The sequence below is a fragment of the Rhinopithecus roxellana genome, chromosome 10 (genome assembly GCF_007565055.1).
Source record: "Rhinopithecus roxellana isolate Shanxi Qingling chromosome 10, ASM756505v1, whole genome shotgun sequence".
Taxonomy (NCBI): domain Eukaryota; kingdom Metazoa; phylum Chordata; class Mammalia; order Primates; family Cercopithecidae; genus Rhinopithecus; species Rhinopithecus roxellana.
In genome coordinates, this window is record NC_044558.1 from 25922180 (window position 1) to 25936929 (window position 14750).

The window sequence follows — 14750 nt, forward strand, 5'->3', positions numbered from 1 at the left end:
AGAGATCGTTCCCATGAATTGAGTAGAAACTTCTAGTATGAACAACAGATTGCAGAGAAGAATAGGGAGGAGCAGGCCAAGCATCTTTCTGAGGTTCCCTCTTCCCTGCTCCTCAACCCTGAGCAGTCCCTGGGGACTCCAGAATTTGACTTTCTGATTTGCTTTCCAAGAAAATATAGGTCAGGATGGGCACAGTTGGCTCATGCCTGTAAACTTAGTACTTTGGGCGGCCAAGGCAGGAGGATTGCTTGAACCCAGGAGTTCGAGACTGGCCTGGGCAACATGGCAAAACCCCATCTCTACAAAAATACAAAAATTTGCAGAGTGTGGTGGTGCATGCCAGTAATCCCAGCTACTCAGGAGGCTGAGGTGGGAGGATCACTTGAACCCACGAGGTTGAAGCTGCATTGAGCTGTGATTGTGCTACTGCACTCCAGTCGGGACAACAGAGTCAGACCCTGTCTCAAAAATAAGAAAAAAAAAATTTGTAGGTCAGAATGACTGGGGTGTGATGGGCTTCTAGTTTCTCTAGCTGCATCACCTTTGAACCGTCCAGAGTCCCAGTAAGCTGTGGGCCAGAGCATGGAGGAGAATCCTCAGAGACAGATCCCCTGCCCACATGTCTGGACCTTGCTCATGCCAGCAAAGGGCTGAATCCCTGTGTTTCAGGACTCAGGTTTGCTGAGTGTCATCACTGATCCCATCCACACCCCAGTCACTCTCTTCTGGCCCACTGACCGAGCCCTCCAAGCCCTACCTGCTGAACAACAGGACTTCCTGTTCAACCAAGACAACAAGGACAAGCTGAAGGAGTATTTGAAGTTTCATGTGATACGAGATGCCAAGGTATTTAGTTTACATGCGGACATAAGTGCAAGAATGTCCCAGGGTGGTGATAAAATTCAGCACTGAGGCATTGTGGCCTAGGAACTGTGAGTGCGTCCCCGTCTCCACTGTGTGCAGGAAGCCACAGCATCCCCTGACCCACTGTGTCCTCCTCTGACTGGCTGTGGTTGATTGGCTCCTGCAGTATACCACATTTGGTTCTGTTCCATGGGCTTGCCATTATTTATTTATTTTTTTACTTTAACCAATACCCAAGAGCATCATTCCTGTCTCTACTGCGGATCAGCCTTTCCTCCTTCCTAGTTCTCCTGCCAAAATAGCTGCTGACAACAGTTCTCAAGTTTTTCCAGATGGACTCTTTCTCATCCAGTTCCAAAATTTCTAGGCAAATGGCTGATTGATCCAGCCCTGAACTGATTAACTGTATTAGAGAAGCACGATCATATAGAAACTAGCATGATTATATAGGAACATGCATGATCACATAGGAACATACGTGATATAGGAATAAGCATGATATAGGAACAAGCACAATCATGTAGGAACAAGCATGATCATACAGGAGCATGCACTATCACGTAGGAGCAAGCACGATCATATGAGAGCAGCATGATCACATAGGGGCAAGCACAGTCATAGGAACAGCATGATCATATGGGAGCATATGCACAGTCTTATAGGAACAAGCAAGATCATTTAGGAGCAAACATGATCATACAGGAGCAAGCACAATCATATAGGAACATGGCAGCCATCCTGAGTCCTCATCCAGGACTCATGTTTCTCTCTAGGACCAAGTCTGCCCAGTTCAAGAATGCCAAATGCCCCAACTTCAGTTTATCCACAGCATCTAGATTAGTTTCCCAAGGCTGCCGTCACACATTACCACAAGCTGGGCAGCTTAAACCGCAGAAATGTGTTCTTTGTAGTAAACAGTTCTGGAGGCGAGATGTCGGAGATGAAGAGCTGGCAAGGTTGTTCCTTCTGGAGGTTCTAAGGGAGAATTTGCTCCATGCTTCTCTCTCTGCCTCTGGTGGTTTCTGGAAATCCTTGGTGCTCCTGGGCTTGTAGTGAATCCCTCCAATCTCTGTTTCTGCCAACACAGGACTGTCTCTCCCTGTGTGTTTCTGTGCCTTCACGTAGCATTTGCCTCTTCTTGCTTCTTGTAAGAACACCATTCATATTAGATTAAGAGTCCACTCCACTCCAGGATTACCTCATCCTAACTAATTACATCTGCAATGACCTCATTTCCAAATAAGATCATATTCTGAGGAACTGGGCGTCAGGACTTCAACATAACTCTTTGAGGGGCACAGTGCCGCCCATAACTGCATCCCCTATGTCATTTCCCAGCCTCGTCCACTCATTCTTTCATTGGCTTCATACACTAAGACTACATCTTCAGAGACTCCCAAGCATAGATGGGGGATGGAAGGGTGATTGAAACCAGTCCAGCTGGTCAACTCTTTCCCTCCAGAAGGAGTTTCCAACCTCCCAGAGAGCCCCCAATTATTCTTCCCACTGGTTATACCTACAGTCATTGTAATGCTAAAGTTGTTATAACTCGTGGAAAAATTTGCATCTGAATTTGGTTTTTTGGTAAAGCTCCTTCGGGCAGTCCCTTCTTCAGCCCAAATTTGGGACAGTCACGTGGCACCATTGCCCACACAGGTTTTAGCTGTGGATCTTCCCACATCCACTGCCTGGAAGACCCTGCAAGGTTCAGAGCTGAGTGTGAAGTGTGGAGCTGGCAGTGACATTGTGAGTATCATCATGAAGGGTGGTCAGGGAGGGGTTCACACATTCACAGCAAGCTATTCCCCAACCACTGCCCCTTCAAGGAGATGTTCATTTTTTTCCCCTCCATTCATAGCAAGCTCATTCTTTTTCCTCACTACCTTCAGAGGTATTTTTCCTGAGAGTGCGTAAGTGGATGTGAAAAACCTGATAAATCCTGGCCAATCCAAGCCCTCTTAGCAGGTGGCAGGAAGCCTTTTACACTGTGGAGAGCAGCTTCCAGTTGATTTTGGTTTTTGTGTAGAGCATTTATTTTCCAATGTGAGATACTATCCTGAAACAGGAAAGTATACAGTCATTCCTTTCTCTTCCTTCCCAGCCCCACCACTGTGACCACCTCGAACCCTTTCTTGGCAGTCAGAGCCAACTCTGGGCTATGCCTACCTAGATCAGCCAACTGAGAGGTTTGCAGTTTTTACCTCCCCTGGCTAGTTCCTGAACAATTCTGCCTTCCTATAATTCCGCATGATGAATGGGTCTAATAGGATTATTTCAACTGCATATCATGGAAAAGCCAAAATCCAGTGACTTAAATGTGTAAGGATTTATTCGCATTTATAAAAGAAATCTGGAGGTAGCCAATCCAGAGTTAGTATGATGGCTCAGTAGAGAAGCGCCTTCTGTCTTTCTGCTCTGCAGCACATGGTTCCAGCCTCTAAGGTCCAGCATGGTTGCTGGAGCTCCAGGCACCATGTCCACTTTCCAGGCAGTGGAAAGGAGGAAGGGCAAAAGGGATGCATCTCCCAATTGAGTTAATTCCCTTCAAGGAGGATTCCAACAAGTTCCATACAACATTCTATGTACATCTTATGACCAGTATCCTTTGGTGTTTGAATTAGAATTGCATTGAATTTATAACTGAATTTGAAGAGTATTCACATCTTTTTGTTCCAGCTTTTGGAACATTATCCCAGTGTACACGCTTGAGATTTGTCCTGTCTCCCTAGACCAAAATAGACAACTATCAGAGAAGGATAGTAAGAATGCCCTCTGCTTGTTCTGTGTGTTGATGCAGCTTTCAGAGCACTTTGCAATGTATTATTTAGTCTGATCTGTATAACAACCCTGTATTAGAAATCATGTACTCTATTCACCCAGTGAAAAAAACAGTGAACCACAGAGAGGTTCAGTGACTTGCCTGTGGTCACATAGTACATGAGTGAATATGCAAGGCTTTAACCACAGTCTTCTGGTGTTCCTTCCACGGAGTCACACTACCTCCATCCCATCCATAGATGCTGGGAGTTACCTTGTTTTCCTCTCAAAAGCTTTCTTAAAGCATTTTGTGTGTTGGAAGAATAATGTATCTATCAACTTACTAGCTGGGTGACCTCAGGAAAGGAAGCCCTGAGATTGTTGCCAGCATTAAATTAAATAATGTCTCCAAAGCCCAGATGATTATGCCTGGTACATGTGAAAAAAGAAATTATCGTTACAAAGTTAAAGGCTATCACTTGTACACCCTGGAAAGAAAGCTGAACCAGGCACTTTGCTGGGTGCTGGCACTAAATAAGGAGAGTCAGTTACTACACACAGAGAGGGCACGTCAGCGAAGTTCATCCCTAACCACAGCAAGGCCATCCTTGCTCCACCCTATCACCCACTGCTGACGTTTCTTCTTTGGTAGAGGAAGTGAGGCAGAGGCATCAAGGGGGCAGGCTCTGAGGCTGACTGCCTGGGTGCAAATGCCTGCACCACCGTTCACTGGGCAAGTCATTTAACCTCTCGCTGCCTTAGTTCCCTCGTCTGTAAATGGGTACTAATAATAGTAGCTACATCCAACACAACCACCTTGGATTGTTGTAAGAATTAAAAGAATTTGCACAGGTAAAGGACTTAGAACAGTATCTGGCACATAATACATGCTGGGTATTTGATAAATGGGGTTTTATTAAGTTCTTCCTGAGTCTTGCAGTTACTGGCCATGTTGCATGTCTGGGAAAGAAGAGATACATTAAAGAGATTACTATTTCTCTCTCTCTTTCTCTTTCTTTTTTTTTTTTCCTTTCTCAGGGTGACCTCTTTCTGAATGGCCAAACCTGCAGAATTGTGCAGCGGGAGCTCTTGTTTGACCTGGGCGTGGCCTACGGCATTGACTGTCTGCTGATTAATCCCACCCTGGGGGGCCGCTGTGACACCTTTACTACTTTCGATGCCTCGGTCAGTCCTAAAAACAACAGTGTAGTAAGAGAACCTTAAGCCAAAGAATGGCCCTCGTGATCCAGTGTGGACCCTGTCATAAAACCATGTAGGGCCTGTCCTCAGCAAGACCAGGTCCCAGAAGACCTGAGGGCCAAATGATGTAGTTCTTCAGACTCAGAAGCAACAGGCATCTACTTCGCCCCACACAGCCTGGAATATTCTTGTTTATCCCTCCACCCACTCACCCACCCATTCATTCCCTTATCACTGAAAAAACAGTTCTTGGATACCAACCATGTGCCAACTGCCATTCGTTTTCAAACGCATCCATCTATTAAGTCACTCATTCATTCAACAAACATTTGTTGAAAGTCTGCCAGATTACACCATATGAAATTGCCATATTTGACAGTCTGGAACCTGTGAAAAGGCCAATTTCATATTGTCAGTCTAATATGATATGCCACCCACACCTCTCTTCACTTACCCATTGATTCATGCATTTGACAACATTGATTGAACTTCTATCCCAGGCCCTGCACTGTGTGAGGCATTTTTACATTCACTCATTCATCCATCCAGCACCTTTACTGAGTACTCCCCTGGAGCCAGCCATTGTGTTCAATGCTTAGCTTACCCCTACAATAATCCAATAAAAGGAATAGTTGTCATCCACTCTATTGTGTAGATTTAGAAACTGAGTCTCAAAAGGTAAAGTGACGTTACATGACAAAGTTTGTCACCAGTTGATATCTGTACCTGGCATCCCCTAGGAATTTCAATAATTATCCCAAATTTTTTGGATCCCAGTCAGCCGAAGTAGGAGATGAAACCAGTTGTCCTTTCTACCATAGGGGTCTTCTTAATTTCCAAGTTATATTCCACACATATTTTTCAGTTCATCATTTTTCCTCATCAATCCTCTGAAGATCAAATAGCAGCAAGAATTATTATCCCTATTTATTATTAAACTAAGGCTCAAATAGTATTAGTGACTGGCCAAAAGTATCCCATTTAACTTAAAATGGAACTAACACTTGCACCCGTATGTCCCACTGCTAATAGCATATGCCTGTAAGACACTGCCCTGGTCCAGCTCTGTATAACAGATTTTCCCTTCAGAGAACAAAACCACAGAGCTAATGCCCAAGACAGATCTTCAGAATTATCTGTGGCAAAGTTAGGGTGTTTGTTTTGATATTCTTTGTTGTTGTTGTTTTCAGATAGGGTCTTGCTCTGTCATCCAGGCTGGAGTTCAGTGGCACAATCACAGCTCACTGCAGCCTTGAACTCTTGGGCTCCAGTGATCCCCTCAACTCAGCCTCCAAAGTCGCTGGGACTACAGGTTCATGTGCCACCATGCCTGGCTAATTTTTTTTTTTTTACAGACGGAGTCTTTCTTTGTTGCCTAGGCTGGTCTCAAACTCCTCGCCTCAAGCGATTCTCCTGCCTTGGCCTCCCAAAGTGCTAGGATTATAGGTGTCAGCCACCATGCCTGGCCTGTTTTCATATTCCTGATCATAGCCAGAGTCTTAATCAAAATTAAGCCCTTAATCCATCCAGGTATTAATCAGGAACATTTCCTTGTGTTTTCTGATATTTTTGATTTTCAAGTGTTTCTTTTCTTGCATACTAGGGGGAATGTGGGAGCTGTGTCAATACTCCCAGCTGCCCAAGGTGGAGTAAACCAAAGGTAATTAAGAATGCAATGATAACGTTTGGAGAGCCATAGGTCTGTTTCATTGTGTGTGTGTGTGTGTGTGTGTGTGTGTGTGTGTGTGTGCATGCGCGCGCGTGTGTGTGCGTGCACTTATGTTGCATAAATGTAATTTATGTCATTCTTTCAACAACAAAACCAGTGGAGTAAGATAGATATTCTCAGCCCAGGCCACCTGTCAACCCACGTTCTAGGAACTGTCTAGAAAAGTCATCGGATGGTAGACCTAGAAGGACTTAGAAGATAATTATGATTATGAAAATAGCTGCATTTTGTTGGCTGCTGTCCATGTCCCAGGCTGTGTACTGGGCCTTTATATACTCATTGCTCTGTCCCTCTTTATAATACTCAAAGGAAGCTATTATTATCTACACTTTACTTATGAGAAAAATGGGTCTCAGAAAGGGTAAGCAATCAGCCCAAGGCCACACAGCTAGTAAGGAGCAAAGATAGGATGAAAGTCCAGAGAGCAATGGAGAGTAATGGTTAAGTCAATGAAATTTGGAGTCCACAGGTATGGGGTCAAATTCCATAATCTTTGACAAATCCTATGACCTGTCAGGTTTGCCTCTGTAAAATGGAGCTAATAATGGACTCTGTGCAGCTATTAGGAAAAGTAAATTTTAAAAATGTGGGTATACTTAAGTGCCTGGCACATAGTAAGTGCTCATTAAATGCTGTTTTGTATTACTTATTCCAAAGTCAAGCTCTTCCTAGTCTACTAGTAAAACCTATAACAAAAATATCTCTACAAAACAAAATCTAATTCATACCCTCCCTGCCTACAATTTGGGAGCCTTGCCCCACACCCACCCCTTCCATGACAGGAAGCTACCTCCTTCCCACTCCCTCCCCAGGCAACCATGCCACTTGCAGAGCACTCTACGGGTCTGAAAGTTCTTCCCCTTGAGACTGGGGAGAAATCTTCCCACGGACCCTAGATCTACTCCCTCCCCCATCCGCATGTTTCTGCCATTGGCCTGTTGACTCCCATAGGAAAAATACTGCCTTAGAAAAAAAGTTGGCTCACATTGGAAGTCCCATTTTTCATTTGAGCAGTACCTAGGATCCTCCACGAGGGCACAGACTAGAGCCCCAGAGCCCCAGTCCCTGCGGTGGTAAGTGAAGGGATGGTCCACTCTCTTTCCTTAGGGTGAGAAGCAGAAGTGTCTCTACAACCTGCCCTTCAAGAGGAACCTGGAAGGCTGCCGGGAGCGGTGCAGCCTGGTGATACAGATCCCCAGGTGCTGCAAGGGCTACTTCGGGCGAGACTGTCAGGGTGAGGGTGCCTCTTCCCGCCTCGCGACTCTAAAAGTGGTAATAGGCTCCTGCTCATTGTCCAGTCTTTGAACGTACCAAAATTATAGGGAGATGGGGGAAACACTGCCAGTGATGATTCCCAGGCCCCAAAACTCTGAAGAGTTGTGTGTCATTCCTTCTACTTTGTTTGGCATACTTTTTTTTATCAAGTTGAGATCCTACTGTGCATATATTGTAATTGTGTGTCGGCTTTTTTCCTTGATATTAGAGCGCAGACATTTCTGATGGTGCTAAAGACACTATATCTCATTTTTGATGCTGTGCAACATGATATCCATGATATTGATAAGCATGTTTAAATGCATTTGATATGATTCTCCCTTGGCAGGTGATGTACTGACACAGTACGTATGGGCCATAATTTCCCGAGCCCACCCCTGTCCCTTGTAGAGGATGTATAGCATTGGCTCCCTCTGTTACCTCATCAGGAAAGGGCTCCTTGCCAAAGCATATTTGGGCCCATTCTGGAACCCCCGTGTTAACTTCTAGCCAACAATACATCAACAGCTGCAGCATCACAAATGCCTCAAAAGCACTTATCTGCCACATGTTGTTCTAAGTAGGCACATTTGTTGAGTTTTATTGAATGCTTTTTCCCCATACATATCAAAACATTTAATCTGGGCAACAACCCCTAGGGAGTAGGTTCTGTTGTTGTCTTCCCCTCCCCACTGACTTTTTGAGAGGGGGTCTCACTCTGTTACCGAAGCTGGAGTATAGTGGCAGGACCACAGCTCACTACAGTCTCAACCTTCTGGGCTCAAGCGATCCTCCCACCTCAGCCTCTCAAGTAGCTGGGACTACAGGCAGACTGTAGTCCCATGCTACCAGACTCAGCTAATTTTTTTGTATTTTTTGTAGAGCCGGGGTTTCACCATGTTGCCCAGGCTGGTCTTGAACTCCTGAGCTCAAGCAATCCATCCACCTCGGCCTCCCAAAGTGCTGGGATTACAGGCGTGAGCCGCCATGCCTGGCCTGTTGTCCCCATTTTGTAAATGAGAAAATAGAGGCACAGAGAAGATAAGAAGTAAACCCAAGGTCCTGCTGGTCTGTCTCTGGCAGCCATGATTTTTACTAGCATGCATACTCCATGCATCATAATGTCATTGAGAATACTCTGGGTTGAGAACCCCCGTGACCACCCAGCTCCACCCTCCATCACTAAAGTGTGGACCATTCATGAAAATAAGTATCATTCTAATATTCGTTCAGGGCTTTATCTTTTCAAACTGTTCTCAGTTATAATGCCTCTTTTGATCTTCACAATAGCAATGTGGTATAGGTCAAGCAGACACTATATCATTATTATTATCATCATCATTTAGAGCTAAGAAAACAAAAGCTCAGAGCAAGTTCATTACTCAGCCCGGATATCCTCAAATCCAATGCACAAGCCCCCAAATACAGTGCACGGTTCAGAGTATCACCCTGCCAAGACGGAATCATATCAGATACCATAAAGTTCATGTCCCATAGGCCAGTGACTTGCCCTAAATATCCACTGACACTGAGGGCCATGTTCCCTCTGGGCTAACAGAGGTCAGATGCCGCAGCACATTTACAAAGGCGCTGAGCTGCTCTGGCTTTGGGAGACTGTTGAGTCACCGCTGTTTCATCTCTTCCAGCCTGCCCTGGAGGACCAGATGCCCCGTGTAATAACCGGGGTGTCTGCCTTGATCAGTACTCAGCCACCGGAGAGTGTAAATGCAACACCGGCTTCAACGGGACGGCTTGTGAGATGTGCTGGCCGGGGAGATTCGGGCCTGATTGTCTGCGTATGTGGCACCGCTTCCCTGTGCTAGAGCTTGTTTTTTAACTGTGTGCTCCCTGTCCTTGTCCACGCCATCTGCCTGACCTGGAGGCATCCTTCTTGTCCTTTCTCCCAGCCACACCCCTCCCATCTGCCTGCCCTATGTGCTTATTTCCTCCTTGGATGTATTCCCAGTTTCCACTGAAAAAGCTTTGCCTCTAGAAGTGAAACTTGTCCCCAGCAGCCACCAAGGCACGATGTGGCTGAATAATGTTCATTCAATCATTCAACCAACGTGGATTTACTGAGTCCTTACTAATATTGAATGCCGACATTGATTAAGTGCCTACTATGTGCCAGCCACATATGTTTTACAATTCAATCCACTTAACCGCCCTTTGAGATAGGTACTGTTATTATCTGTAATTAGCAGATAAAGAAACCAAGGTACAAAGCGCTTAATAGATTTGTTCAAGAGCCAGCAATTTTTTTTCTTTCTTTTTTTGAGACAGTTTTGCTCTTGTTGCCCAGGCTGGAGTGCAATGGTGTGATCTCAGCTCACTACAACCTCTGCCTCCCAGGTTCAAGCGATTCTCCTGCCTCAGCTTCCTGAGTAGCTGGGATTACAGGCATGTGCCACCACACCTGGCTAATTTTGTATTTTTGGTAGAGATGGAGTTTCTCCATGTTGGTCAGGCTAGTCTCAGACTCCCGACCTCAGGTGATCCACCCGCCTCAGCCTCCCAGCAGTGCTGGGATTATAGGTATGAGCCACCGCACCTGGCCGAATATTTCTAATGTCTAGGGATTTGTGGTTTGGGGGCTGACAGGGACAAAATTCCAGCTCTCAAAAGGCTTACAGAAACAAAGTTTTCTAAAACATCGTTATGAAGGATAAAAGCAAAGAAGCAGGTAGAAAGGTGAAGGATGAAAGGAGACATTGTTTTAGAAGACACCTCACGTAGGGAATATTTGAGTAGAGACCTAACAGACACAAGGGGGCCAGGTATGAGATATGAAGAGCAGGCCAATCAAACTTTCAGCAGTGCAGGAAAGACTCCATGACTCCACTGGCCAGTATGGTAGCCACTAGCCACATGTGGCTATCAAGCACGCAAAACGTGTGGCTGAGGAACCAAATGTTTAATTAAATTTAAATGGCTACGTGTAACTAGTGGACAGTGCAGACCAGAGGAACAGCTTTCCTCAAGGCGAGATGAGCAAGTGCAAAGGCCCTGGGGCAAGTGCAAAGGCCCTGGGGCAGGAGCCAGCTTGGTGTGCACGGAAGAGCAAGAAGACCAGGGTGGCTGAGTGGAGTGGGCACAGAGGAGGAAGAGAGGAAGAGAATGCAATCTGAAGGTCACCAGGGGCCAGATCTTCTTGGCCAATGAAAAATCTTTAGCTCTGTGTGTGACAGGAGGCCAGCGAAGTGTTGGGAACAGAGGGGTGTTGTGAAGAGATTAGAAGGGATGGCTCTGGGGAGGGTATCTATAGGAGAACAGGCACAGAAGCAGGGCCCCTTGGAGAAAATGATGCAACAATCTCGGCCAGCACTAATGGTGACTTGTGCTAGCACGGTAGTGCTGGAGGTGGTGAGAAGTGGTGGAATCGAGATATATCATTTAATGTTACTTTTTTGCCGGGGACAAAATCTCACTCTATCACCCAGGCTGAAATACAGTGGTGGGATTATGGCTCACTGCAGCCTCAACCTCCTGGGCTCAAGCAGTCCTCCCACCTCAGCCTTCTGAGTAGTTAGGACTACAAGCATGTGCCACCATACCCAACTAATTTTTTATTTTTTAAATTTTTTGTAGAGATTGTGTCTCCCTATATTCCCCAGGCTGGTCTGAAACTCCTGACCTCAAGCAGTCCTCCTGCTTCAGCCTCCCAAAGCACTGGGATTACAGGCATGATCCACTGCACGTGGCCAGAATTTTACTTTTTTTTTTTTTTTTTTTTAAAGACAGAGTCTCACTCTGTTACCCAGGCTGGTGTACAGTGGTGTGATCACAGCTTACTGTAACCTCAACATCTTGGGTTCAAGCCTCCCAAGTAGCTGGGACTAAAGGCATGTACCACGACACCGGGCTAATTTTTGTTTGTTGTTGCTTTTTTGTAGATACGGGGTTGCACCACGTTGCCCAGGCTGGTCTTGAACTTCTGGCCTGAAGCAATCCTCCCACCTCAGCCTCCCAAAGTGCTGGGATTACAGACAGGCATGAGCCACCACACCCAGCCAGAATTTTACTTTTAAATAGATTTCTCCATCAGGAAGATGGAGATGAGATGATCTCCCTAAATGTTCATTGCATATCACCTGGCACTCACTACTGTGATTTTAACATTCATCTCATTTATAATTCCATGTTCAACAGCTGGGCCCTCTGAGACTGTAAGCAGCATGAGAACAGGGACCTTCTCTACTATGTTTTTCCCTGTAACCTTATCGCTTAGCAGTGCCTGGCCTGTAACAGTCCTTGAATAAGTTATTTTTTAGATGTTTCAATGAATGAATGAATGACTATGATGTAAGCATGATTCCTCCCACAACTAAAAATGCACAGCCAGCCAGCGGTCATGGAGCTGGTGGATTGGGTCTTAACCCCTGATGACTGATCATATCCTAATTTGTTTACAGCCTGTGGCTGCTCGGACCACGGACAGTGCGATGATGGCATCACGGGCTCCGGACAGTGCCTCTGTGAAACGGGGTGGACAGGCCCCTCGTGTGACACTCAGGCAGGTCTGTCATGGGAGTGGTCAGCTGCTGGCAGCCCAGGGCTGCAGTGGACACTGCCAAGAGCATACAAGTGAGGTTGGGAGTCTGAGTGACATCTGAAAAAAGTGACAAAGCAGGTCCACGTGGTAAAAGATGATTTGCATCTGTAGCCCTGGACCTCAGGAGGATGGAGACTTGCTGTAAAACTAGATGAAAAGATTGAACTCAAACCTATGAAACCAGCACGGCATCCTGTATGATTATAGGACTCACCTCAAGCACAGAATCCCAGGTTCAGGCAAGGAATGTGCCTCGTCCTGGTGGGTTTGGGGCCCAGATGGGTACTGACACAGAGGCACAGTGGTTTCATGGAAATCACTTTGAAGGCCCAAGACCAGGGTCTGACCCCTGGTTCTGCTACTTACTAGATGAATGGCCTTAGATAACCGCACTCGCTGAGCCTTGACTTGCTTATCCTTCAAAAGAACTCCATGCTACACATTCTGCAGGGAAAGGATTGCTGGGACGGTCAGCAAGCATGGTTTTGAAGTTCCCAGTGTATGCAGATGCTCAAAACAAGCAGCTGCCATTATCACGCTCACCATTATAATCATTGTCATAGCTCGATCCGTACTAAGTGGTCAGTATTCTGAAGTCTCCTTTATACCGGAAGCCCTGTGTTCTGGTAGATCTGAAATGGGCTCGTTGAGTTATCCATGTGAATGACTGTCATTTAATCCTCCCTTGGGGTCAGAGGGCATGGCGAGACCCTTTCTGTGGGCTTTAGCAGCCGGAAGTTTCGTGGGTTGCAGCAGTATGGCTAACTTGAGTTCCTCCTGCTCCCTGTTCCTCCTGCCTTCTCCCCTAAGCACCACATGGCCTCCTGCTGCCTACATGCACTGCAGCCCTAGCCAATACCAAAGCTCCAGACTTCTCCGTAGCTCAGTGGTACCCTCAGAAGGCCGTGGAATTTCTCCTCCAATTTAACCATCTCCATCTGGAACCCTCTAATCTTAGGACCAGAGAGCTAATCTGCCAAGTTCATTCCTTGGCAGATACGTTTTGTGGTATAAAGTTTTAGTTGATAGCTCCTAAAGAACATTTTTTCTCATATAAATCTCAATGACATTGCAGAGATCATGTCTTACTATAAAAGAGTAATTCTAGAATCCCAGAATCTCCACGACTAGAAAAGGCCTTAGCAAACCACCCCATTTTCCTGCTGTACAGGGGCACTTATGAACACAGTGGTCGTCTAGAATGAGTCTTGGGAAATCTCCTTAGGTGGGTGTTAACTCTTCACACCATGGGTGCAGAATGAAAGTGGCCCCTTTCTTTGCAGTTTTGCCTGCAGTGTGTACGCCTCCTTGTTCTCCTCATGCCACCTGTAAGGAGAACAACACGTGTGAGTGTAACCTGGATTATGAAGGTGATGGAATCACATGCACAGGTAAGCCACCTTTGTGCACAGGTGAAATAGCAGCATGGTGTGGGAGAGGAGCAGGACTGGCTCACAGTGCCTGGGCTTCATCCTAGCACTCCTTCCTGTCTGGGCCACTTCAGCAGCACCTACCCTCTCCATGACTCAGTTTCTTTAATGGATGTGCTCATGCTTGATCTGCTCACCCTCTAGGTCAGAGTTTCAAAATTGTTTTGCAAACTGGAATGCACTTTACTTTAGATTTTTTTTTTTTTTTTTTTTTTTTTTTTTGAGATGGACTTTCACTCCTGTCGCCCAGGTTGGGGTGCAGTGGTGCAATCTTGGCTCACTGCAACCTCTGCCTTCCAGGTTCAAGTGATTCTCTTGCCTCAGCCTCCCAAGTAGCTGAGATTACAGGCATGCGCCACCATGCCCGGCTAACTTTAGAGTGTTTTTCTAACTCTACAAGTAATCCAGCCTTCAAAAAAATCAGAAAATACACAACACTTTTTTTTAAGTTAAACCTAAACATACTCTCACCACTAGGTGAGAATCACTGTGAACATTGCAGTATCCATCTGTAGTAGTTAGGATATAGGTTCAGCCATACAGAGACCTAAACGAACGGCGGCATAAATAAGGTAGATGTTTCCTATTGTCTCATATAACAGGTTGGAGGTATCCAGGGCTAACACAGTTTCACTCTGAAAGGTCATTTGGGGGCCTGAACTCATTTTATCTTGTGGCTCTGCCATCATTCACTCACCTCACCTGAGGTGGCTAATACCATAAGCCCAGCCTGGACAGCAAGACGGAAGGAGAGGAAGGAGGCAAACCTCCTTCCCTTTAAGAATACAAACTAGGAATTGTTAAAATCACATCTGCTCCCATCCCATTGGCTGGAATCTCATCATAGGTCATGCCTAGCTACAAGGGAACCTGGGTAATGTAGTCTTTTATTGGGCAACCATGAGCCCACCTGAGAATCTATTATTATAGAAAAAAAGAGACTAGGCCGGGCTCAGTGGTTCAT

The 14750-nt window shown here is 45.9% G+C and overlaps 1 protein-coding gene across 2 annotated transcripts in view; it reads left to right on the forward strand.

The window, feature by feature from the left end:
* STAB2 (stabilin 2) overlaps positions 1-14750 on the forward strand; it is a 174751-nt gene that overhangs the window by 141172 nt on the left and 18829 nt on the right. For both annotated transcript variants that reach the window (XM_010357279.2, XM_030939845.1), the window contains exons 51-58: positions 670-846; positions 2521-2610; positions 4660-4806; positions 6425-6481; positions 7658-7784; positions 9451-9600; positions 12217-12321; positions 13640-13747. In XM_010357279.2, the coding sequence (XP_010355581.2) occupies positions 670-846; positions 2521-2610; positions 4660-4806; positions 6425-6481; positions 7658-7784; positions 9451-9600; positions 12217-12321; positions 13640-13747 (961 nt within the window). The remainder of the gene's footprint in view (positions 1-669; positions 847-2520; positions 2611-4659; positions 4807-6424; positions 6482-7657; positions 7785-9450; positions 9601-12216; positions 12322-13639; positions 13748-14750) is intronic.